General features: G+C 44.6%; 1 protein-coding gene across 3 annotated transcripts in view; it reads left to right on the top strand.

Moving 5' to 3' along the window:
- Positions 1-23,956, top strand: part of SRGAP3 (SLIT-ROBO Rho GTPase activating protein 3) — an 83,695-nt gene that overhangs the window by 51,741 nt on the left and 7,998 nt on the right. Inside the window, exons 7-20 of one of the 3 annotated variants that reach the window (XM_032966632.2) lie at positions 128-349; positions 2,251-2,352; positions 3,700-3,900; positions 5,968-6,052; positions 6,217-6,244; positions 7,234-7,264; positions 9,945-10,005; positions 11,421-11,498; positions 15,049-15,183; positions 17,833-17,938; positions 19,538-19,762; positions 20,442-20,521; positions 23,396-23,576; positions 23,741-23,878. In XM_032966632.2, the coding sequence (XP_032822523.1) occupies positions 128-349; positions 2,251-2,352; positions 3,700-3,900; positions 5,968-6,052; positions 6,217-6,244; positions 7,234-7,264; positions 9,945-10,005; positions 11,421-11,498; positions 15,049-15,183; positions 17,833-17,938; positions 19,538-19,762; positions 20,442-20,521; positions 23,396-23,576; positions 23,741-23,878 (1,673 nt within the window). Of the gene's footprint in view, positions 1-127; positions 350-2,250; positions 2,353-3,699; positions 3,901-5,967; positions 6,053-6,216; positions 6,245-6,754; positions 6,858-7,233; positions 7,265-9,944; positions 10,006-11,420; positions 11,499-15,048; positions 15,184-17,832; positions 17,939-19,537; positions 19,763-20,441; positions 20,522-23,395; positions 23,581-23,740; positions 23,879-23,956 lie in introns of those variants that run through there. The other 2 variants (XM_032966631.2, XM_076072055.1) reach the window with 2 other exon arrangements.

Genomic DNA, 23,956 nt, shown 5'->3' with positions numbered 1-23,956 from the left:
GCCGGGCGTGGTACTGGCCACCCACTCCCTCATGTGCCGTGCCAGCCTTTATCGGTAATAATCGCTAACAGCACTTGCCCCAACAGTCTGTTAAGGCTACACCGGTGGGGGTTCTTTGTCTTTGCAGTGCTGTGACCTGGGCTACCATGCGTGCCTCGCCCGCGCCCTCAAGACGTACGTTTCGGCCGAGCTGGGCCTGGAGGCATCGCGACACACGGGCCTAGGTGCCGTGGAGCGCGCGGTGGAGGCCCTCGATCCGCGCAGCGACAAGGCTCGCCTCATGGAGAGCTACGACACCCTCTTCTGCCGCCCACTGCGCTTCGACTTCCAGCCGCACATGGGGGACGAGGTGAGCCCAGTGGAAATCGCCGGCGTCGTATCGTTTCCGGGGGGGGGGGGGGTGTTTATTTGTTTCTGCTCGTATTGTTGCGTTGTGATTTGTTCAGTAGTGTTGTTGTTGTTGTACTGTACGTCTGTGCTGCCACATCATTGCTGCCCGCCTTCACAAACCGATGCAGACCAGAATGGTTAAGTACGGTCAAATAACCCCCATGACCCACACGGCGTAGGGCGGCCCTATACCAGTGGATTGACAGTAGGGTTGTGCGTGTACATGCATCGCACATGCACATAGATTTATATGTATATTATCATTTGGTTCACCATGGACGTGTACCCTGTAGTTGTTATCTCAAGGCTCTCATTTGCTAATGATACTTGCTAACTCGGCGAACCTTCAACCATATACAACGTTTTATGGTTTATTCTAAGTGTTCATTCTTATCCCTTATTGTCGCTCTCATCACGGCCGTTGCCGCTATTATCGCTGCGTTCTCGCCCCAAGCTTCAGAACCCAAGACAATCCACATATGGTGCTAATTGTGTGATCGGCTGGGGTTCAGACAATGTGAAGCAACCAAACATAATTAGTAAAATACAATTTTATTGGACAATTGGTACCAGTCTCGCTCGATTTCCCTCCAAGTTCACTCCTCCGCATACCCTCAACATTAAGTCTGCAATCTCGGCAATGGGCATTTTTGTTTTAAACTCCTTACTCTATTCCATCTAGCAGTTATTTAACTGGTGTTTTACACATATAAGACAGCTTTCCCATATAGCTGTAACAGACTTTTGGGGCAAGTGCTGTTAGCGAGCACCTATGAAGGCCGGCACGGCACATTACAGGGTGGGTGGCCAGCACCATGCCCGGCTACCTTTGTCTCCCTAGTGACCATGTTTATATTACACCAGGTACTCATTTGAGGCTGAGTTGACCTAGCAGAGGCCTAGGACTGGTAGAGATAATAGGCACTGGTGTTGGCCGTGAGCAGAAATCGAACCCAGGTCTCTGGGTTTGTAACCGCTGCACTATCGCTTTTATATATATACACACACAACAAAATGTGTTCATTGGCTGATAATTTTTTTGGTCACAAGGCATATTCAAATAAAGTTAAAACATTACACACAGTGTGCAAGGACGCAATAAACTGATCACGTTGGTTATGAATGCTACCTTCCAATAGAAACTTATAATGTATTTAAACAAGAACATCTCGGTGCGTCTTGAGATTGTACCCAGATCTCAGCGATGCCAGCTCTCAGTGCTCTGATCTCTGAATCGCCTGGCCACTTCCAGGCCCATAGCTTCATATGTTTGTATTATTTACAGAGCAAAACACTTGTTAGAGTATTGGTTTAATAAACTACTATTTTTACTCTTTAGTTTTTTCGGTAAAGTCACGTAGGTAAAATAAAATCAATGAAAACAACTATTTTACCTACGTGACTTTACCGAAAAAACCAAAGAGTGAATTCTTGCAGTCACGAAAGCTTCAAATCTACTATTTGTAGTTGTGTGTATCACACAGCACAGCCTATTCAGCCTTTAGCTCTTGCACATCACAATGTACATGTACGGCATTTTTTTGTCATTACACTTGTTTGGGTCATGGGAGTTACATGACCTTTCTATGCCATGCATATCAATAAATACAGATTGGTGAAAGCAGGTAACATAGATGTGGAAACAATACGGTACACCAATGAGTTTTTGCTGCATTTTCCCTCGACTACCTACCACACAGCTCCACCACACAGCCCTGCTGTGCACACTGTAGGCTCAAACCTCTGCTTAGCTTCCGAGATCTGACAGGTTTGGGCAAGTAATTTGATCGTAGGCTCTTATTATTAATAATAAAAAGAAAAATAATGTGAATAAATGAATGTATGTGTTACGTTGTGCAGACGAGTCAGATCTGCGCTCAGTCGCCTCTGCAGTTTGAGCTCCTGCAGCGGTGTCAGCAGCTCAAGTGCCGCCTGGCGACGCTCCAGATCGAGAAGGAGGAGGTGAGCATTTATCTGGGAGAGCTGCGCTTAGTCAAGTTCTCACGTGTGTGTGTGTGAAGAGTGGTGATGTAGCGGTTAGCGCACTGCGCTACGAACCCAGCGACCCGAGTTCGATTCCCGCTCACGGCCAACACCAGCGACGATTATTTCAACCGGTCCTGGGCCTCCCCTCGGGAGGGCATGGTGATTGTCACCCAACCTCCTCGTGTACCGGTGCCGTTCTTCATAGGTGCTCGCTAACAGTACTTGGCCCTACAGTCTGTTAAGGCTATACGGAAGATCTTTGTCTTTGTGAAACGTGGAACAGCCCTGCCAGAGTCTGCGTGCCCTGGTTTGCCTCAACTTTAAGACGGAGGGGTGGAGGGTGTCTCGTTAATTTGTGTGTGAGACGCTTTTATGATTTGTTGGTTCATCTCACACAAGCAGCATTTCCTCCCTACGAAATACGTTTCCTACAGTAAAAAAAAAATAGTTTTACTTTTTGAGTCCAAGTTTTGTTCGCTCTGCAGAGAAAACAATTGGACCGCTCGTCTTAAAAAGCATTTTACGAATCGTTTTTCAGACTGTTAGATTTGGCCAGTTTAAAAATGTACGTGGACACATGAAGGAAACACGTATACTCCACCACACAAACAGATCCGCAACCTTCTTTTTGTACTACTTCCTACTTTCACATTATTCACCTGCAGATCTGTGTCTGTTTTACACAGGCTGCATCTCTGTGTGATCTATCAACCCCACATCCAAGTCATTGTATTCTACGTGTACATCGGCACTCGTGGCATATAATATCAGCTGTGATCCCCACCTATGGTTTAAGCAATATATTTTTCCCCAATTTTATCCTGATTCTGCTATCCATTCAGATTCTTCCGGAAGCAGATATCACAGAGCTACCTCTGAGATCCCTTTGTGACAACATGGTCCACAGAGTAGGAGGCACAATTTTCCCACCACTTTGCTATATGAGAGTAATGTTGTCATATTACATTTAAATATATCTTTTTTTTATTTTCATAGCTGGAATTTATCAAAATTAAATGCAGAATGAAAATGTATGTGGTGCATGTTTTTTTTGTTGTTGGACTCATTAATGAGACCATGAACTCACCACACTTGAAAACTGTCTTTAATTGCAGGGTGCTCCTTGGTTTGTAACACAACATTTCAGTGGTGCCAAGTCCAACAGTGGTGCCATCTCCAACGATTAAGAAAATCTGCCACCTGTTATAGCTGCATTTATAGCCAGAAGTCCCAGAAAAAGCGTGATCGCCACTGCCTGGATCTAAACGAATGTGCCTGTTTTTGTTATTGATTGGGTCTCGTCGTGCGTGTGAATTGGCTCAGATCAAGAAGACGCAGGAGGCCACGCTGCAGGCCCTGATGGACATGCTCACGGCCGAGGACTATGACGTATCGGAGGCCTTCAAGCATGGCCAGTCGACAGAGTCGCTGCGTGCCCCCGCGCCCTCCGAGGCCTACATGTGCAAGTTCAACGTGGCCAAGCGTCGCGCAAACCAGCAGGAGACGGAGTCCTTCTACTTCTCTGTGAGCGATAGGGGCAGGCGTAGTTAATGGCCAAAAGTGAAGCATGATGATTAAAAGTAATGATAATGATAAAAATTTCAACTTCCATAGTGCCATAACATGGTAATACACTTGCATTGTTAATCGGGGCGGCTGCTGGATTCCAACCGTGAACCTCTGCAAACAAGTGGCGAATGTGCTACCTTGAGACAATGTCGCCGTCCAACTCTTGTTTAATTTAATATCATCAGCCATATTTCGCTGCTGAATGGAAGCCTACCGACGACTTCACCTCCCCTCAAGATCCCTCCATGCCACACAATCCATCTCACTCCTGCACACAAGCTGACCTCATTGATCCATCTCCATGGTGATTGCCCTGTCCGGGCATGTTCCTTCCTTGAGCTGATATTGCATCACCAGTCTCATCCATCTTTGGGTCTAGCAATACCATTTTTCTCATGTTAAATTACGTCTCTAATTTGAGTTTTATTCTCTTTTCCAAGATTTACTCCTTCTTCATGGACCTCTATTAAAGAAAGTGATCTTTTCTCTTCGTAGATCGGCAGGTTGTGTGTGGTGGGGTAAAATGCGGGTAATCCTCCCCTGCCTTCCAAGATGTCTGGCCAGTGTAGAAGAATAGGCCAAAATACCCTCTCTCGAGAGAGAGAGAGAGAGGCCTTACAGCTCCATTTAGTGGAGGCCCTTAGGCCAGCAGTGGCATGAGTGAACAATTCCAGGGCTACACTTTTATATTTTTTACCTAATAAAAGTGAGTGGTGTGGTTAAGACACAGCAAATGCAATGGTATATGTGAAGCGTTACCCCCTTATTGTAATTGCATTTCCGCTAGAAGCCATTGTGCCACACGTGGCTGCAACTTTAGTATGTGCACTTGACAACCTGTCTGACCTTTAACCCAGAATTCCTGGGATAGCGACTTGTGCGGGCAGTAGCTCCATCATCTGTCACCATCATTGCACGTGTTTTTTTTCCAACGTCTTCCCTGTGTAATTTCTTCCTAAAGGTTTAATTGATGAAATGCCCCGAGGAAAATATGGTAATGAGAGGCTAAATAACCTAATTAACAGTTTTTCATATGTAAAAAAGGCTGAATATTTTGTTATTACATTCACCATCATCAAAAGTAGATGTAAATAACATGTTATATCGTTTAGTGTTGGACTGCTCGATATAAAGTATCTATTTCGATCTCTCAGATCATTGCAACCCTATGTTAGAATGGCTCATGGAACATAATATCACAGAGATGACCATGAGAGACTTTCTGTATATTGATAAATAGTAGAGAGAGTAACATTTATGAATCTGATATTTTTCATTCTCACTGCTGGAATTTTGTCAAATGAAGTGCAGAACCAAACTTGATTTGATAGCTTTTTATATGTGCAGTCATTCGTGACTGGGCTGAAATAATGGACTTGGTACACTTGAAAACCAAGTTCATTTGCAGGTGGCCAAAAGCTATATTCAAAGCCAGCCTAGTGCTCTGACCTTTGTACCACCCTGGCATCTTAAGGACGTCTATTAATCGTCACTGATCATCACTGTTTGGTTTTACTCGAGGTGCCCTAAGTGATTGTGAAATGTATTATCTTCAGTCCAGAGCATAACACAGATTACTGGACACTTAACTGCACATAATTACATTGTTGCTGATAGCTGCTTTACTTTACAGCAGCTGAATTGCTGCTGCAGAATTGGCCCTCAATTGTTAGCAAATCAACCAACCCTTTTAGCATTAAGTTCTGTCTTAATTACTTAAACATCACTGTGACGATAATGGTCTCTTATAGCTGTGTTAAATGTTAGATACTGGCAAAGGACAGCCTCAGCTGTCTTATCGTTCTCTTACATTATTAATGCTTGCTTTTACAAAACTCTTATGGTTATTGAAAGTGCACTCGAGCATAGTGTGCTGTTTTCATTGTGTTTGCTTGGTCTGGTTTCACACGTTGCACGTTTTTTTAAGACTGCTAAGTGATGGAGCCACATGGCCTTGACATCAAAATGCACGTTTGTTGACGGCCAGAGCGTCATTAACGCTCGTTTCTTTTGTGCCACTAGAAATTCAAAGAGTACATGGACAGGAGCAGCCTCATCAACAAGCTGCAAACGAAGCATGACCTACTGCAGAAAGGACTGGATGAAAGTGAGCTTACGCTATCAAAAATAATATTAAAGACAGCAGTGAACTTGCAGTGTAGAACGTCGTTCGTTTTTTTTTACCCAGGGCTCAATGTAAAGCAGTTAACTATTGCTTGTGCTCAGATTGTGATGCTATTTGTGTGTCCTGTGTGTCTGTGTGTGTTGTAGGTGAGAAGGCTGAATGTATGAACACTGGGTAAGGTGGCGTTTGTTTACAGTTTCAGCTTTTGAGTATTGGTTTATATAACTGTTTAAATTCCAGTTCATGTTCATTTTGGTAAAATAATAATATTTGAAATATTTTTCAGTTATTTTTTTAGAGTACTTTTGCTTTTAAATATGCACTACTGACTGGAATTAATGCAATATATGTTCAGTTGGTGTAATGTTTGTTGGGTTTTTAAGTCAAAACAAGTTAATCCATAAGTAAGGGTAGGCTCTAGTTTATGCTATCTAAAAGTAGGCTATCTTGTATATTGTGCAGTCAAATAATTTTAAAGATGAGATAGTTTGCACATAGTTCTTAGATTGTTTTAAAAATGTGGATTTGTAAAATTTCTCAGCCACTTTTTTGCTATAGTTATAGATTTAAGTGACTTGTATCTTGTCCTCAACTTGCAGATTACCCATTCTGTGTGCATATATACACCATGTATTTAATCCATTTTTTTTAAACACAGTTGAACCTTTGTGTCCACCTTTTCAGGCCAACTTCTGCCTCCAACACAGTGCAGAAATTCAGGAAGCCTAGGCCGCGCTCAGTGTTTAACGTAAAACTGTTTAACGGTGATTTGGAAACGTACATACAGGTACCGCCGAGCCAGTGCTGGTCACGCCGTGCTTCCTTTCTGGCGCCGAGTGCAAAAATCTGCCTTAATAAAAAAAAACCCTAGCGGCTGGGCTGCGCTCGCTGCTGCATGAACGCTCTTGTGCTGCTGATGATGGAGCCGCTCGACTCTCCTTGCGAACCTCTCACGAGATCTGTTGCCGCTTCACGAGCATTCGCAGTTCCTCTGCACTGATGGCCGCTTGTCGTTTGGGGTTGGGGCTTTGGTCGCGCGCTGCCGCCGCCGCCGCCGCCTGCATCCACAAAGCTCTGGCGTGATTTTTTATTTCGTCTATTTTATTCCCCCACCCCCCCTCCGTCCCGCTTTTGCCGTCTTGCTATAACCCTGTGGCTTGCAGCGGGAAGCGGAGTTTTCGCTCCAGGCAACAGGTACCATCGCCCCCGCGCAGTCGCCTATCTGCACGGAGTTTTTTGCGACGCTCTGCGTGTATCCGTACCGCAGCGACCATCACCCACACCAAATCGAGGCCATGGTGGCAGTTTATTTTGTCGAGCAGACTTGTTTGTTAAATGCTTTTTTTTTAAGGTCTATTACTGTATATGCAAATTCAATAATTGCCAGACGACTCGGCCCATCTGTCGCTTCCTGCGCTCGCTACTGTTTCCCATGGGGTCCGCATATCCCCCGTTGCTCCCACAAATGCTCCACTCTAATCCTCTGAACGCCTAGTAGCCTAATTGATTGAGCACTTTTTTTTATCTAAGTTAACTTTTATCTGGAAACAATTTACTCCAAAGCAATGTTTTTATTGTTGTCAACAGATTCCATAATTTAGCCACCTGTACTCTTTCTGTTTGCAAAATGTAATACTTTTATGTTAAAAATCTAAAATGTAGCTTCAGAACCCCCTGTAATGGTTTCCAGTTCTACTTTAGATATGTCTTTTGTGCCCAATTTGGTAGTGTCCACAAGCCCAATGAGGCTGGACCTTCCCCAGTATTTAAAGCAAATACTTTTAGAAATCCATCCACCATGGCCTCATTTGAAGGTGAAAGGTTGCTCGTGATAACGGTCCATTAAACCTCCACAGCTCTCCCAGACAACAAAGTGGGTGTTCCGTTTGCTTTTATAACAACATGCCATGGTCAACAACAGTCACTTTCCATTCCGGCCATGCAAGATACTCATTCTATAAGGTTGCAGAGATGCATTGACACAACCTCCATGTAACCGTTGATTTAAGCAACTAATCTCTAAATAATAGATGTGGCACAATGGCCAACATTTTAACATGGAAAACCATCGTACCTTATATATAGGATATCCACGAATATCATCCATTATTAAAGCATGATAATTGGACAGAATTATTAGCTGCATGAATGTTAAGGCTCTGTGTTGAAGTGCCAAAAACAAAGCTTGAATGATCTTCAACAACACATAGCATAAAAATGAAGTCACATGTAGTCTTTTGTTGTTGTAACTTGCTGACCCGCCCCTACTGACATCTGTGAAAAAGAGCTTTTATAGCTCATTGGAATCCTCCATATCCTTGGTTCTTTCAGTAAAGTCACGTAAAATATAAAACAAAAATCTAAATTAAAAGAAAAAACACCTGGCACTCTCTCGTACTCTCTCGTACCTCATTAAGGAGTGCGTCGCAAATGCCATGGTCGACATTTTTTGAAGAATAAGACCCATGGAATGTGCATTCTACCATATAATTTATACACCCAGCTCAAACTGCATTTGTCAATACACTATTGGATGAAGGCCTCCCCACTCTGTGTATCTTGGGGTTTATTTTACCATACTTCAACAAGCTGGTCAGTTAGGGTGAAGATGGGGAGCATAGCATGAAAGCAAATAATTTCAGCACAAAAGTGGATGTTGCTCCACTGGCCTCTGTAGCAGAACGCTGCATCTGCCTGTACATCCTGGTGTGCATGGTGGATCACCCTCCCAAGCACTATCCAGGCTCAAACACACTTAGATTTTGACATCTTGACCACATCGGGAGCATTCTTAGTTGAATTATAATTCTTTGATAATGGATGATACTTCTATGGACATGCTGTATATATGAATTACAATTAAAATGACTGAATATTTTAACAATTCCATAAAGTGGTCATGTAAGTCCTGGTGAGCGTCGGCCATTTCAGCTGCACATGTTTTGTATTCCTACGTGTGTTTATCATTTGGCTGCAATGAGGAACCATCTCCCCCCCCCCCCCCCGCAGCCGGGATGATAGCATGTAAGGGGCACACTACGCTCAATCAAATGGAGAGGGGACTTCTGCAATCCATCCTGTGTTTCACCACGCCCTTGGACAGCAGATAAGACACTTCCCTTGTGCATGGGAGAGCTGCCATCGCTTAAGAGAGTGGGCTGGCTGCTGTGGTCTCAACGGCCGTGTTGAATCTGCAGTGATAGCCACTAGATTTAGCGAAGATGTTTGCCTTTGAGTTTGTACTTTGTTAAATTGTTGTGTGCGCGTGCGCTTATTTGCTATGCCTTTTGTCTTGTTTCAAACTTTTAACTTTGATTTAACATTATTGTTGATTTAAAGGTAGCGCATTGATTTTAATTTCGGTATATGAATACAGCACCAAAAATGCTTTAACTAATTATTGTGGGAGTATAATTTTTTATTCATACATTTAAAACAAAATTATTTGCTTGGAGCTAATATTTAAAAAAAACTGTATTTGTATTTAATATGTAATCAATTTGCACGTGTAATAACGTAGCATTTGTTTTCTAACAGTAGTTAATATACTTTATAGCCCTACATCAATACACTGATGAATGAAGGCCCTTCCCTGTGTAATGTGGTTTATGGATATATATTTTTTTACCATACTTCACCATGCTGGTCAGTGCAGGTTGGTGAAGTGAAGGCCATGGACCACTTTATATATCCACTTGCCACCGATTTTAGCTGTGGCCAATAATCGAAACTCTGGGCGCGAGGGTCTGCGCAGCACGCTAACCACAGCACCAATACTTCCCCCGCCCGACCACCCTCTATCGATTCGTATTTACCAATTAAACACAAACTGACGTAATGGTGCAAGCACGGATGCTCGCCTGTTGTGTTACAGGATTCAGGCCAGGCGATCCCCATTGTTGTGGAAAGCTGCATTCGCTTCATTAACCTTTACGGTATGACGGCCTCAAATCAATCGCCAACAAACCGTGCACCACAGACTCCCAACGCACATTCAATCATGGCGAGTGAACCTACCAAAGGTGAATTGCCAAATGACCCTTTTGGAGGACCCCCCCCCCCCCCCAATCGCAGCTTCTTCCTGCATCGGAGGTGCGAGCGTGAGCTGGATTGTTCAGACGTTTAGCGTGAAAACGCACAGCGCAGAAGTCTTTCGTACAAGTGTGCACATGGCAAGCCGCATTGAGTGTTTTTTTGTTTGTTGCAATCATTCTTTAAATATGTTAATGCTGCAGCACTAAGAATTATGAGAAAAAAAGTTGTTTTAAAAATGCATTTGTTAGGCATTACTCTTCAATAAGATATACTCTGACCTTAAGGCTTAAAAAAGGACAATGCGACATTCCAGAGCATTGGAGACAAATATTTATTACTCGTTCGCTTGGTGAAATCTGAATAATTAATCATATTTAAAATCGCTGATAAATTGGGTATAGGTCAGTCATTCTGAAGCTTCCAAACCAGTGTTTTTTAGCACCATTTGTTTTTAACACGTAAAAAGTACATACATTTCGACTACCTGCGTCTCATAGTCAGTGTTGTCTATGGAAAACAGTGCTGCAAGTGTGCCTCATTACAGGGACGATTTCTTAAAAAAAAACCTTGAATCGCATACAATTCAGTCCAGCAATAGTGTACAAAATTAAGTAGTGGGTAGGATGGTGTGGCCTTTTTTGCAACAAGAGAGACATTACGCAAAAGGGGTGTAACACATTTCAATTTCTATTCCCCTGGCGATTCACCTTGCGTCCTGCGTCTGTGTGGTGTAAGTGTTTGTGTGCAGAGTTTACTTGTTTTTGCGTTGTGTGACATATCTGAACCGATCCCGGACCTCCCCTAGGGCGACTCAACCTCAAATGAGTACCTGGTGCGGTGTAAATATCACCACTAGGGAGACAAAGGCGGTCGGGCATAGTGCTGGCCACCCACCCCATTTGTGTGCAGTGCCGGCTTTCATAGGTGCACGCAAATAGTACTTGCCACAAAAGTATGTTAAGGCTATAGGAAGATCTTTGTTTTTGTGGAATGTGTAGGAGGTGCATATTAAGGGTGAAATGATTTCCCTCTCTCCCCAGCAGTTTGATGAGGGTCAGGATTTGATCCGATCATTGATTCTGTTTTGCGGTCAATCGTAGCACCTCAAGTGGATGCAGGGGTGACATGAACCCATTACAGGATATACAAATCGTGAAACATTGATTCTTACACGCACACACTATTCAATTCACGTTTCTTCACCTTAAAAGTCAATGTTAATCGATGCGTCATTACGTCCTCAAAGAAAAGAGTTGTATTGCGTGCTTAATGTCAGTTGCACTTTGGCACTTAACTCTGCTTCTTGTCCCTATAGGATTACAGCATCAAGGGATATTCAGAGTACCCGGCTCTCAAGTGGAAGTGAACGAGATAAAGGCATCATTTGAAAGTGGTAAAGACGTGAATTTTATCCTAAATGACTTCGAGTATCCCTCGTGAATGCTTTTGTCAGAACATTTGTAACTAAGCATTATTAGTTGCAAAATGGATAAATGCACTTTATTTTGGATTTCGGCTGTTGCTGGCTAAAATCATTAAGCAACAGCTTTTATTATATCACAGTTGCCGAGCACAGGCCCAAACAACTCACCAGCCAGCAGCAAACCACACTATTGATGGGCTAATAGACAAGTCTTACTAACTTTTAATTGTACGAGGTTATACAGATGTGGAAACAAATAGATTATTTTTTTCCTCCACATTTAGAATCAACATGCGTTCAGAGTATTTGGTTGCAATACATTACCACGTGGTGATAAGCTACTTTGTTGAGCTATCATTTGTGGCCAGGTTGCTTCCAAAAAAAGAGCTACATTGCTCAGTGGGCCTTACCTGATAAAATAAAAATAGTTTAGAGTTGAATTTAATAGTTTATAGAAAAAAATGTCCTTTTATGTACTGGAGAGGATGTCTTTGTGCCAAACCTGCTGCAAGACAATGCTTGCAATATTTCTGGTTGAACATAATCCTGTAAATGTGACTGACACGTTGCTGTGGTATAAACAAAAAAAATCTATTTTGATAGGTTCATCCTGTTTATAAGGGCATGCAGCCAACATTGACTAATGCCTTTTTCATGCAGTAATTCAAGTCATCATTAATTCATTATGCAGTTTGTGTTGCACTACTTCCATCACAATTAGCATTTTGGTCGAATGTTAGAAAGATAGTGTCGACAGTAACCTGTTAAAACGTGTCGGCATCGCATAAACACGAGCACTAATTCAGCACTACAACCATCAGAGTGTTAAAATATTGGCACAAAATCAACGAAGCGTCATGCCTTGGGTGTCTTAAGTCAGACAGTTCTGTTTAATCAGCACAGGTGGTGTTTGTGTGGCTCCTGTGCTGTTACCGCATGATACCGTGCACAAAAATAGCGATCGTTTGCAAAAGTTATTAAATATACTGAAGCTTTTGAATAGAAAAGGGTGAGCGAGAGAGAGGGGGGCAAAAAGAGATCCGCATTGCAGAGATTCAGATTTATGGTGGTGGTAAATTTTAAAAGTGAATGTTACTCTAAAAAAAATTACAATATGTGAGTAGTCGTCTATCAATCTTCAAATCCATAAAACGCGAGGTCACAAATAAGCCCACATCTATCGACTCACTGGTCCAGAGAATATTGAGTTCACTCCAGGTCCTTGTCTCCATCGACTCTCCCTCCCACACCGCCGCGGGGAGGGCCGGGGAGAGTGCTGCTGGGGACAGTCGAGGGCAGAAAATGCTGACGCTCGTACAGTCAACGATTTGCGGTCAGATGGTAAAGTGTTACAAATGAGGTCAAGTGAATGGCTCTGTGGCTGCACAAGCCAAGAGAGAAGCTTCTTTCGGTTACTTAGTTTGATGATTGGAGAATAGTGGTGCCCTCATTTAAAAAAAAAATCTAGATTGAAAAATAATTTCTTTAGAACTGCTTTTTGTGTTTAGTTTGTCCTTCCCCCGCACCTCCGATTGGCACGGTTGACTATGTACGGTTCGAAAGAAGTTATACATACATTTATAAGTGGTCGGGGAAAAGATGGTGGTCTCCCTCTCTCCAAGAAAGCCTCACTGAGTCTCAAGATGTTTTTTTAGGAGAGTCTAGGATTGGGATATTTGGCCATTTCATCCGTGAGTGAGAACTTGAGTACTCAGTATAAGCTTACCACACACGGTTGGCTACATACAGTGCGAAAGAAGTTCAGCATACATGCATAAATATTATTGAGTAACACTCAAAGCTTCACACAGATTTCTTGGTCACTTCGCAGCTTAACCCTACAAAACCTGGTGTCCCCTCCAAAGTACTAACCAGGCTGATCTCTGCTTCACTTCCCATATCTGGTCATGGGGCACATTCATTGTGAATTGGTCATAACCCAAGGATTATTATCCTGTTGTTGCTACTTGATGATGGCGATTATTAGAGATGGGAAAAAGTTATTTATGCCCCACGTGATACTCTCATGATGTGACACATGAATTACTCGTATACCTCAATTCCCACAGTTTAATATCTACTCGGAGTCAATTAACATGAGCAGTGGTCATAGCTCTAGTTATGATAAATGCATTCCGGTTCACAGTTTCATAATTATTGGCTGTCAGTGCCTTTGTAGCGACGGATATTGAGTCACTATGGCGTTGCGCCAGCTAGAGAGAAGCGTGTAACTGTGCGTCTTAGAGCCTCTCTCTGTCACCAGAGTACGTATGGCATACGTGACAATCTAGGTGAACCCAAGAGGGCACGTGACCTGCATAGGATAAGGGCGGGGGCCAGAAGGGGACCAAAGGGATATGTGATATAAGGACCCTGAACCTTCTGGGAAGATCCCGAAGTGGGCGTGGCTGAGGCCGGAGCGAGGCCTCGCCCAGGAGGATAAAGGAGCTGTCCCGGGAGCGTTCTTGGCTGTCTTCTGGAATCAAACCGCCGTGCTACGCTCTTCGCTCTTCGGGCTCGGTCGTCACATTCAACATCGTGGGTCAGGCAGTACTTCACTGACCTGACCCGTTTATATAGTGACCTTGTTGAGGTCTAGCTCCGTGGTAGTTACCACATAGTTATCCCGAGTGTTATGTAGTTGAAGTAGTTACCCTGTTGGGGTGTGTAATAAACGTGTTGCCTCCAAGTACAAGCGTCTGCCTCCGTGGATCCCACTACAACTTTATTAAGCCGATCTCTTTTGCAATGCGAGAATTGGCACAATTAGAGGAAATGGAAAACCCAACCGACAATTATGGCACCAGGATGGTGTAGTGGTGGTACTTGTGCCTCACAGCAAGAAGTGTGTTTAATTCCTGACTCAGGTGCCTTCCTATGTGGCGTTTGTACTGTCCCCTTGTGTTCTCCATGAGTTTCTCCAGTTTCCTCCCATAGCTTTAACCAAAAAAATACCACACAATGAAACCGGTATTAGCCAAACTTCCCAATGCTGAAAATGTATCTTGAAGTTGATCAATTGGGATTACACGTAGCTACATTGTGTCCCTTACTCAGAAAACTTTGCAGGAGCCTCCTGAAAAAAGAGGTTTAATACTCAGTGAGACTTCCCTGATTATTACTTCGGGTGTAATAACCATAATACAACGTTCTGTCTGCTTCAAAGTGGACGTTAAAGATCCCCTGATGTCCTTGAGAAGAGTGCCATCGTGTGCCAGCGTCGATGATCAATATTTGCCAAATAAAAACATTGCGTGCAAATATTCAATTGGGATTATACACAGCAATCCTCACCCCCCCCACTGGCAGACCAATGCCCCAAGTCACTTTTGCAAATGAGACTATCCTGAGTTCTCACCTGGTTACACAAAATATACTTTCCTGGCTAAGCAAGCATAATAAAATCAAACATTCATTTGCATTTTTTTTTTATGTTCCATTGCAAAACTGGAGTCCGGAGGCTGAACCCGAGGCTCGGCGCGTACGTAGTTCCTCGAGCCGTATTCTGGTGCCTTTGCAGGAGATGATCCATTGGAGGACGAGCAGAGCAGTCGCGATATAAACTCCGTTGCCGGGGTGCTCAAGCTCTACTTCCGTGGCATGAAGACGCCGCTTTTCCCGAAGGAGAAGTTCCACGACCTCATCTCCTGCGTCCGTACGTGACCCTGGCAGTTAACGCACCCACGCGATGAACCACCTATGACTCGGCCACGTAGTGACTCGTCCACACGGAGTTAATCGCACGAATCGCCCACGCCCGTCGCCCCACACTGCGAGACGCCCGCACAGTGAGTCAACCGCGTAGCGAGACGTAAGGAGTAACCCCCCGCCTCTGAGGGTCGCATTAATCACCTTCAACCCGTCAAACCGGACAGTAAGTCACCCACACAGCAAATTGCCAATCCTGCAAGTTGGCTACACAGTCGCCCTCAAGTTTTTATAGTATCTTTAAAAATATGATTTTGTGTTTGTCTAAAGAGGAGCAGTGGCCTTTAATTATTTTGGGTGGAATTTGTTTTGTTTTTAGCAGGAGACCGTAATGAGCATGGACGTCTCATGTAATCCCATAACATCACTCAAATCGGTCAATCTGCTTCCCGCAGATGCCACCAGAAAGTCAATAACTCTCACACGAAGCCATTAACACAGCAAGGTTAGAGTAAGGTTGTGATAGTGGTAATATGTGCAACGGAACGATAAATGGCAAATGACACAAAGGACAAGAGGTTTTATGAGCCAGAGCTGGCATATCCATATTACCCAGCACAAGGATTGACATCTGAATGATGGTTATTTTTGGTTTTTAAACACTCACCTGCTTTTACCACTGAGTATTATTAGGATAAATCTGTCGTTTTGTACATTACATCAATCGTAAAGAAGCAGCACTGGGCTTTTTTCGATTCTATTTAAGCTGTGTGTACATGTGTAGAGCCATTTTTGTCAATCCACTGCTGGATGAGGGCCTGTCTGTTTTGCGGGGTTGTGGAGGTTATATAACCATACTTGGCCACAATTACCAATGCGGGTTAGTGAAGGCAGTCAGATATAGACATGGGAGTGTTGAAATACATTACAATTATGGATCTTGCTGTACTGCCCTCTACTGCCCACAACGTAGCTTCGCGGCATATAACATGTACTGTGGTCGCCTTTCCAAGCTCTCGCCAGGCTGAAATCTGCTTAGCTTCTGGGATATGATGAGGTCTGGTGCATTCTGATTATTTTATTGGGGGAATTAGGGAACGATGCAGCGTGGAGAACAATTGTGCACACCGCTAATCCAGCAACCAGGAGGCAGCGTCGGTGAATGACGATTAGGTTATGTGTGCGAGGTAGGCACCTGCAGGGCAGTGAGGTGCCTGTAAGATGCGTGACATCAAGTTTAGTTTTCTGCATCATCTATGACAAGATTGAGTGTTGTCCGAATTTGTGGACGTGTTTTCTCTCCAGGCAATTTAGATTAAATGCTCAAAGCAGAACTGGCCAAACATTCCCGTCAGGACCCTCCTGAAATTTGCCTTGAGAGTCAGTGATGAACAATTTATAACTGTTATTCGGGGTTAAATTAAATTGCTGGGCTGGTTTGCAAATGGGCCCTGTGGAGTTGAAGGGAAGCCCCCCTTATCTCTGCGTCATTGTGTCCCTGTTGGCAATTCCTCACCCCATTCCACCCTGCACATATCGTCGCCAACTTATACAGCCCTGTGTCGCTCTCTATTGATGGTCCTCCATTGTAAAGTTTATTACGGTAATTTTATTGCCGGGGGCCAATTAATTGGCCATTAAGCGATGCTGACTGGCTTATGCAAAAGAGTGGCATAGTTTTAACCATTGTAAGCTGGCTTCGAATAGCAATGATAATTCAGTGTGACAGCCATTTGGAAGCACTGCCAGTTTGTTTTAATTCTCAAATCTGTTTACAGGCTTGCTTGTTCTCTTATATCCTAACATTGCATACAACAACAACATTAACTTGGAACACATAGTGAAACCTCTGGTTTATGTTATTTCCTTGAAATAATGCATCAGTTTATCACTTTTATTTAATTGTTTCGTTTTTGTTATGGGATAGTGATATGTGACCTTTTTTGTGACCAATTAAGGGCCAATTGACACCAGATGTCTCTTTTTTTATGGAGACCTGCATTTAAATGGATGTAGAGAAACAGCAAACTCATTCCAGTGTGTAACAAGTAACCTGCAACCTTTTTCCATTGCATTTTATAATATACATCACTTGGTAACTTAACATAATTATGCAAACCAGAAGACATTCCCGAAACACTTGGCGTGTGTGGAAGTGGCTTGACTTCCCACAGTTACCCAATGATGTTCATAGCTTACTTTGGAAGTCTCATAGTCAGAGAAATTGTTCAAGGTCACTCTGAATCAGTGGTATAAGGTAAATTAAAATACCAGTTTGTGTGGCATGTGTCAGTTATTTGTCATTCTGCTTCTGTCCCCATTTTCTGCAACTGCCTTCCGCTGTCCCCAACATGGCTGTCTCCCTGCGCTGTTCAAGTCCAGGCTCAAACCCTTCCTTTTTTCCTGTCCCTATAACTGACCCCGCCCACCTCCGATTAGCATGCTTGAATACGTACTGTGCGAAAGAAGTTGAACATCCACCTGTTTTCTCTACAAAATAAAAATTCCCAACCGTTTTTGGACAGCGCATTGAGATGCGGTGGCATGCAACCGCTGTATAAATCAGCATTGTACTTCTGATGCAGCGCTCATTCCGTCAAAGCTGCACGCTTCGCAATGCCATTTGACGATTGCGTTGTCGCTTTGCCGACTGCAGAAATCGAAAGCTCGTCGGAGCGAGCTGCCGGGATCCGCAAAGTCATTCAGACCCTGCCGCCTCCCGTCGTCGTGGTCATGAGATATCTCTTCGCCTTTCTCAACCAGTGAGTAGAGCAGCTCTGCGACTGCACGCACAACAACAACCGCCATTCGCCGCTAAATGGCGGCGACGTCGTCACGGTGCTTGTGCCAGGCTCTGCGCATTTTAAGGCCGCGTCAAGTGTCGAACGCCCGCTGGCATGAGGTCCTGGGACAGACCCAGGTGCCATGGGTTGACTGGGATGACTGGCCGATGCACCACCTGTGCCACCGACTGTGCCAGCTTGCTGTGTTTTAGCCACCCGGCACTCCGCTCGTTGTTGTGCACACACACCCCTGCCTGTTTTTTTCTATTTTCCCCATAGTTTTTTCCAAAGTTGCATTTTATTTGTAATATCGGCATCACACCATGAGACAAGAAATTTACATTCGGAACTGTAAGTCTCACAGCTGCAATTGTCAACGTGAAATGAAAAGCTAAGAGAGACAAATTTAATGTGATGGAGGACCTTCGTGTAGTCATTGGTAATTGGGCTGAGACCATCAGCTCGCTACACTTGAGAACGTGATTAAATGACGTGCCTCTGCCAGGATTCAATCCCAGATTCTCAATGAATTCCTGAGCTATCCAGCCCATTCTTCACCCTGTTGAGAAAGCAATGACGCACAGTGGTGCGTGCCAGTTATCCGTCATTCTCTGTAGGTTGTGTTTGTGTGGATCGCGTCGAGATTGTGTGTGAGGTAGTCGCCTCGAGGACAGTGAGGTTGTGGTGCCTCTAGGCGACATATCAAGTAGGTTAGTCACTTATCTGTGCAGACCTTTAAGAGTTATCTCCATATCTTAATGTTCTTTCATCCAGGTGTAGTGACAGACTGGAGAGACACTATATTAGGAGGCACTGTTTATTGATAGCCTTTGCCGGCGCTGAGAATACTTACAGTAAGGTCAGGACAGCAACGGCTGCCTGACCCACAACACTGAGATTAGGGTAAGACGATCTTGCTGATGACGGAGACGGGACGAGACGGGCTCCAGGGGTCCACTCCAACCACGGCCCCGAGTCCTCCCCGTGGTCCCCCTTATATCCCCCCAGCGCAGCCTCGCACCCCCTTGGCTACGCCCCCCTTCTAGAACCCCTTAGAAGGTTCCCGGGCTTCTCCCGTACCCCCTCCGTCCCCTTCTCCCCACATCCCTTCCTCCCACCTACCCCCTCACCTCTGGCGGACAGGGTTGGCATGGCAGCCAGGCTCCTTTTTGCCAGCAGCCAGCGCTACATGCCATAGTGACTTATTCGATATCACTACATTGGTACTCTGGTTTCTTCCCTAACCTGTGGTGAATTAATAAATGTAGCTGTTGAGTATGATTGATTGTAATGGCTCAAAAGTATGCACCTGTCTCCAAATATAAGCAATAAACGTATTCTGTGTAACGGATATCGTTGCACAGCATGTGACCGATGCAACAGAGTCACATTATAAGCTTGGCCTACTGTGTAAATTCAGCATAACATTCTCACAAGCAACCGCACACACACAGCCGTGCGTTCGTTGAATTGAACGAATCAGCGATGTGCATGATGCAATGCAAACCTTGTAGGCCTTAATGGAATCGCTAAGTCCCCTCCCCTTTTCCTTCCCCCACCCCCCACTGCGGTCCGCAGCCTCTCCCACTACAGCGACGAGAACATGATGGATCCCTACAACCTGGCCGTGTGCTTTGGCCCCACGCTCATGCAAGCGCCCGACGACCAAGACTTGGTGTCGTCTCAGACGCACGTCAACGAGCTCATGAAGAGCGTCATCCAGCAGCACGAGTTCATCTTCCCCGGGCAGCGCGACCTCCCGGGTCCCATCTATGAGAAGTGCATGACGGGCGAAGATTACTGGTGGGTGAGCCTGCAATGTGCCACGCCTCTTTGCTGGGGCTCTGTTAGCTGTATGTATGTCATACATTATATGTCAATTGTATTTCAAATGTACAACGTGAAATATCGGGGGGGGGGGGGGGGGGGAAACACTTTAACATGAGAAAATTGGCTGTTGCAAATAGCTTTCAGTTTGCCGGAACGGGGTAAGAAAACCTACGGCTGCATTTGTGTGCCCGCTGCCCAATGCCGCCTGGCCACGTACTGCGGCGGCCTAAATAGTAAAGCTGCCAAACTTCTGGGAGGCTGAACCAGACACGTGGTGAGCTGGCATCCCCTCCATCTGTGAGCCCTGCCTCCTGCTACAAAGCTAGACTCACTCAATCACTCGCCCAGCGAGTGATTCATGACATGAGCTGGCATCCCCTCCATCTGTGGCCCCGCCTCCTGCGTCTACCCCGCCTACTGCACCGCGCAGGAAAGCTCGTATCATGAATCGAGCTAAAGACCACAACTTTTTAAATTGGAACAAAATCCTGATTTTGCAGTTGCTTTGTAACACTGGGGGGGGGGGGGGTGGGGGGGGGGGGTGGGTGGGGGGGGGCACAGCCTTTCTCAAACCAAGCCTGCTCCGGCCATACCAGGGTGTTTGCTAGCTCTACCTATGTGTATAACGGTTGTCCTTGTATGCGTGTGCCAGTGATGGGCTGCCCTGTGGCTCCACGCTGCCGGAGGAGGTGGACGTTGACACTGGCACAGAGCCTCGCTCCAGCGATGATGGTAAAAACATCTCACATGGGGGGGACACTTAGCTCGGCAAAAAAGACACACGCCGCTTTATTCCTCAAGCGTACCTTTTTACTAAAATTGCACTCTTGAGGATTTGTTTTTCTTTCCTGCATAAAAAAATTCGTGGCGATGAAAGGAGTCTCACACAAAATATATAAATGAAATATTAACGATTGGTGCCAAAATCAAATGAGGCGCTTGTGACGGTAAGCTTCGGGGTTACAGATCTGCATTGTAGCTTGATAACCCTCATGAACACGCACAAACTGGTATTAAAAACGAGGCGTGTGTGCAGAGCGCTCGCCTGCTTAACTTCGCACGGCATGCGCCCGCTCATCTGCGCACGCACGCACCTACCTTACTGCGCGTGCGTACGTGAGCCTGCTACATCTTTCACAGTCACCCGTTTATTGTCTCGCGCAAATTCTGAACTGCTGGCATTCAATTGGCTGTGGCACAGGGCAATTTTTGACACAACGTTGATTGCCCATAACTTTAGTCTTAATGTTCTACTTCCTCAACCCGTTTAATTTCGCGGCCTTTTCCCTAGTGTCTGGAGGCAATTCACATTCCTGGCCGTCTCCGGGTGTGTGTTGTGACTGCCCTCGGCTCTGCTGCATGAGCCTGTCCGCCTGGCTTCTGGGAATGTGCCGGGAGGCCAATAAACGACGCTGTTGTTAATTGTTTTATTTCTGGAATGCCAAAACATAGGTGATTGAAAAACAGCTGAATAGGGCATTGTAATAATTAAATTATGTCGGTGGTAGCATATGGAACTTATTAATTACACTGAATTTTAAGCTGGCTGCATTGAATGTTGCATATACATGCGAGTGTTTTGCTCATGGGGATTATGTTTAACACATGGCTATATACGGATGGAGCGGTGGCCCATTGCTTAGCGCGCACTGCACTTTGAACCTGACTTCCAAAGTTCGATTTCCTGCAAATCAGTGGCAAGTGATTTCTGAACACATCCTGCCCACCACCCCCACTTTTCATGTTTGGATAGTCAACACATAGGGCAATAGGGCAACCGCTGCTGATTTCCCACGAAACGGTAGTTCTATATACTATATATAAAATGGAAATTTGTGATTATGTGTGTCTGTTCGAAATGTTTAGCATGCTTCCCGACATGCAACAAACTTGAAATTTGGCATGTGGGTAGTTTCCAGACTGTACACAATGCAAAAAGTATAAAAATAGACGTCAACCCGCATACAGGACTGGCGAGAATCGATATCTGGTGAGCTTTTGTGGTATCGATTAAACGGGAATAGGCCGATTCTAAAGAAATCTACAACCTTTGATTCCTTTGCTCGATTTAAAGAATCGATTCTTGGCGCTTTTTTTTCCACCGCACGTTGGGTTTTATTTTAATTAATCAGGTAATGATCAAAGTTCTTTTCATTTATCATAAAATTGCTTTAAATATATAATTATATGAATTATAAATATTAGGGTTATTGTGTGTAAAACTCTACATGTAGCACGTTAAACGTTTTCCCCCGAAGTAACATGGCTAAACGGTACAATGCCAATGGGTCTTTTTTGTAAAAAAATTATTTAGGTAAATTATTATTGCAAGTATTTTTAATTCTTACCTATAAAAGTCATTTTTTGTCTGTGTGTCCCTCTGTCTGTCTGTGTACGCAACTTGCGACGCTTTTAACTCACAAACTGGGGTTTACATTTCTAACTTTAAAGTAGTTAAATTGACAATGTAGTACTTTACATTATTATATTACTAGGCTGAGCGCGCTCCAAAGCACGCATCTTGGCATGCACGAAACGTCGTGGTTCCCACAGCAACGCACACGCACGATCGGTGGGGGCGGGGAAAAATTATCATTCGCTTTAATGCAAAAAAAGACAAGGCTCAGGTAATTCTTCAAAGTGTGAGGCCCTCTTCTCCCACCCCAATGTGTGCAGTTACTACTATAGTCAGTATATACTGTTGCTTAGTCGGTAGATACGACTATAGAGTCGGTAGATACTGCTATAGAGTCGGTAGATACTGCTATAGAGTTTGCAGATACTACTATAGAGTCAGCAGGTACTACTATGGAGTCAGTAGTTACTACTGTAGTCAGTAGATACTACTATTGAGTCAATAGATACCACTTTCGATTCAGTAGGTACCACTATAGTCATTAGATACTACTGCAGAATCAGTAGTTACTACTGTAGAGTCAGATACTACTATAGAGACACTAGATACTACTCACTCTATGGTATGTAGGGTGTTTAGATATATATGCCTATGCGGGGGTAAAAATATTTTTTGAGGGTGGTGGGGGGGGCGACAATTTTCGGAAACCTTTTAGATCACCTTTTTACCCCCCACTTTCTATAACTTTTTTGACTTATAATCTTGTTGACGGACAAATGGACAGACTAACCGCATGCCAGGCTTTCATGATAGCTTAGGATTTGTGTATGTATGTATGTTATGTTTTTAAAGTTTTGAAATATATTATTCCCCCAGGATAACGCCGGGTACCTCCCGCTAGTCAATGTATAAACCTCAGATATTAAAGGTTGGTGTCAACCCCCAACTGAGATTTGGACCAACCCACCTTTTGTGTGAGCTGCATGCTCAAATTGCTGATTGTAAATTGTGGGGTTGATGAGGGCAGATCTCAGAAGCTTAGATCTCAGAAGCTTAGCTTCTGAGATCTAATGAGATCGAGCACGTTCTTTGTGATTTCTTCACAGGCACTAACAAATAATTAATGATTGATTTAAAAAAACTAAGTAAACTTCTGCACCTAAAGTCTTGTTGTGTGAACTGCGGGCGGAATGCACCGACTGTCGTATGTACCGCGCTGACCTCCCACTCTGCCCTCCTCGACCCCGCAGAGTCTGAGCCGATCGAGGCTATTGCCAAGTTTGACTATGTGGGGCGATCGGCGCGCGAGCTCACCTTCAAGAAGGGCTCGTCGCTGCTGCTGTACCAGCGCGCGTCCGAAGACTGGTGGGAGGGGCGGCACAACGGTGTGGACGGCCTCATCCCACACCAGTACATCGTGGTGCAGGACACGTGAGTTGGATGCGCGCTGCACGCGCTCGCGCCAGACACGACCACGGTCAAAATCGCCCAATCATTTCAATTTCCCCATCCCTTCTGCACACGTGAACGAAAATCACGATTGTCAGCTGCTGTTGTTTTAACGCTGTAGTTGGTCTCGTCCGTGTTGGCCACAGTGAAGACACGCTGTCCGACAGCTTGAGCCAGAAGGGAGACAGCGAGGCGAGCAGCGGCCCCCTCCTGGATGAGAAGACGTCCTCCAAGCACGACATTCACTCCCCCACTGAGCAGCTGCACGAGCCACAGTTTGAACGGCGAGTGCTAAAGGACATGCAATGACACTAGCACAGCATATACTGTACACTTACTCATACCATACACTTACTCATACC

Source organism: Petromyzon marinus, chromosome 36 (genome assembly GCF_048934315.1).
Source record: "Petromyzon marinus isolate PM22_M1 ecotype Great Lakes invasive population chromosome 36, UKy_Petmar_22M1.pri1.0, whole genome shotgun sequence".
NCBI lineage: Eukaryota > Metazoa > Chordata > Hyperoartia > Petromyzontiformes > Petromyzontidae > Petromyzon > Petromyzon marinus.
Note: the sequence above shows the minus strand (reverse complement) of the source record. Positions and strands in the feature narration are given on the sequence as shown.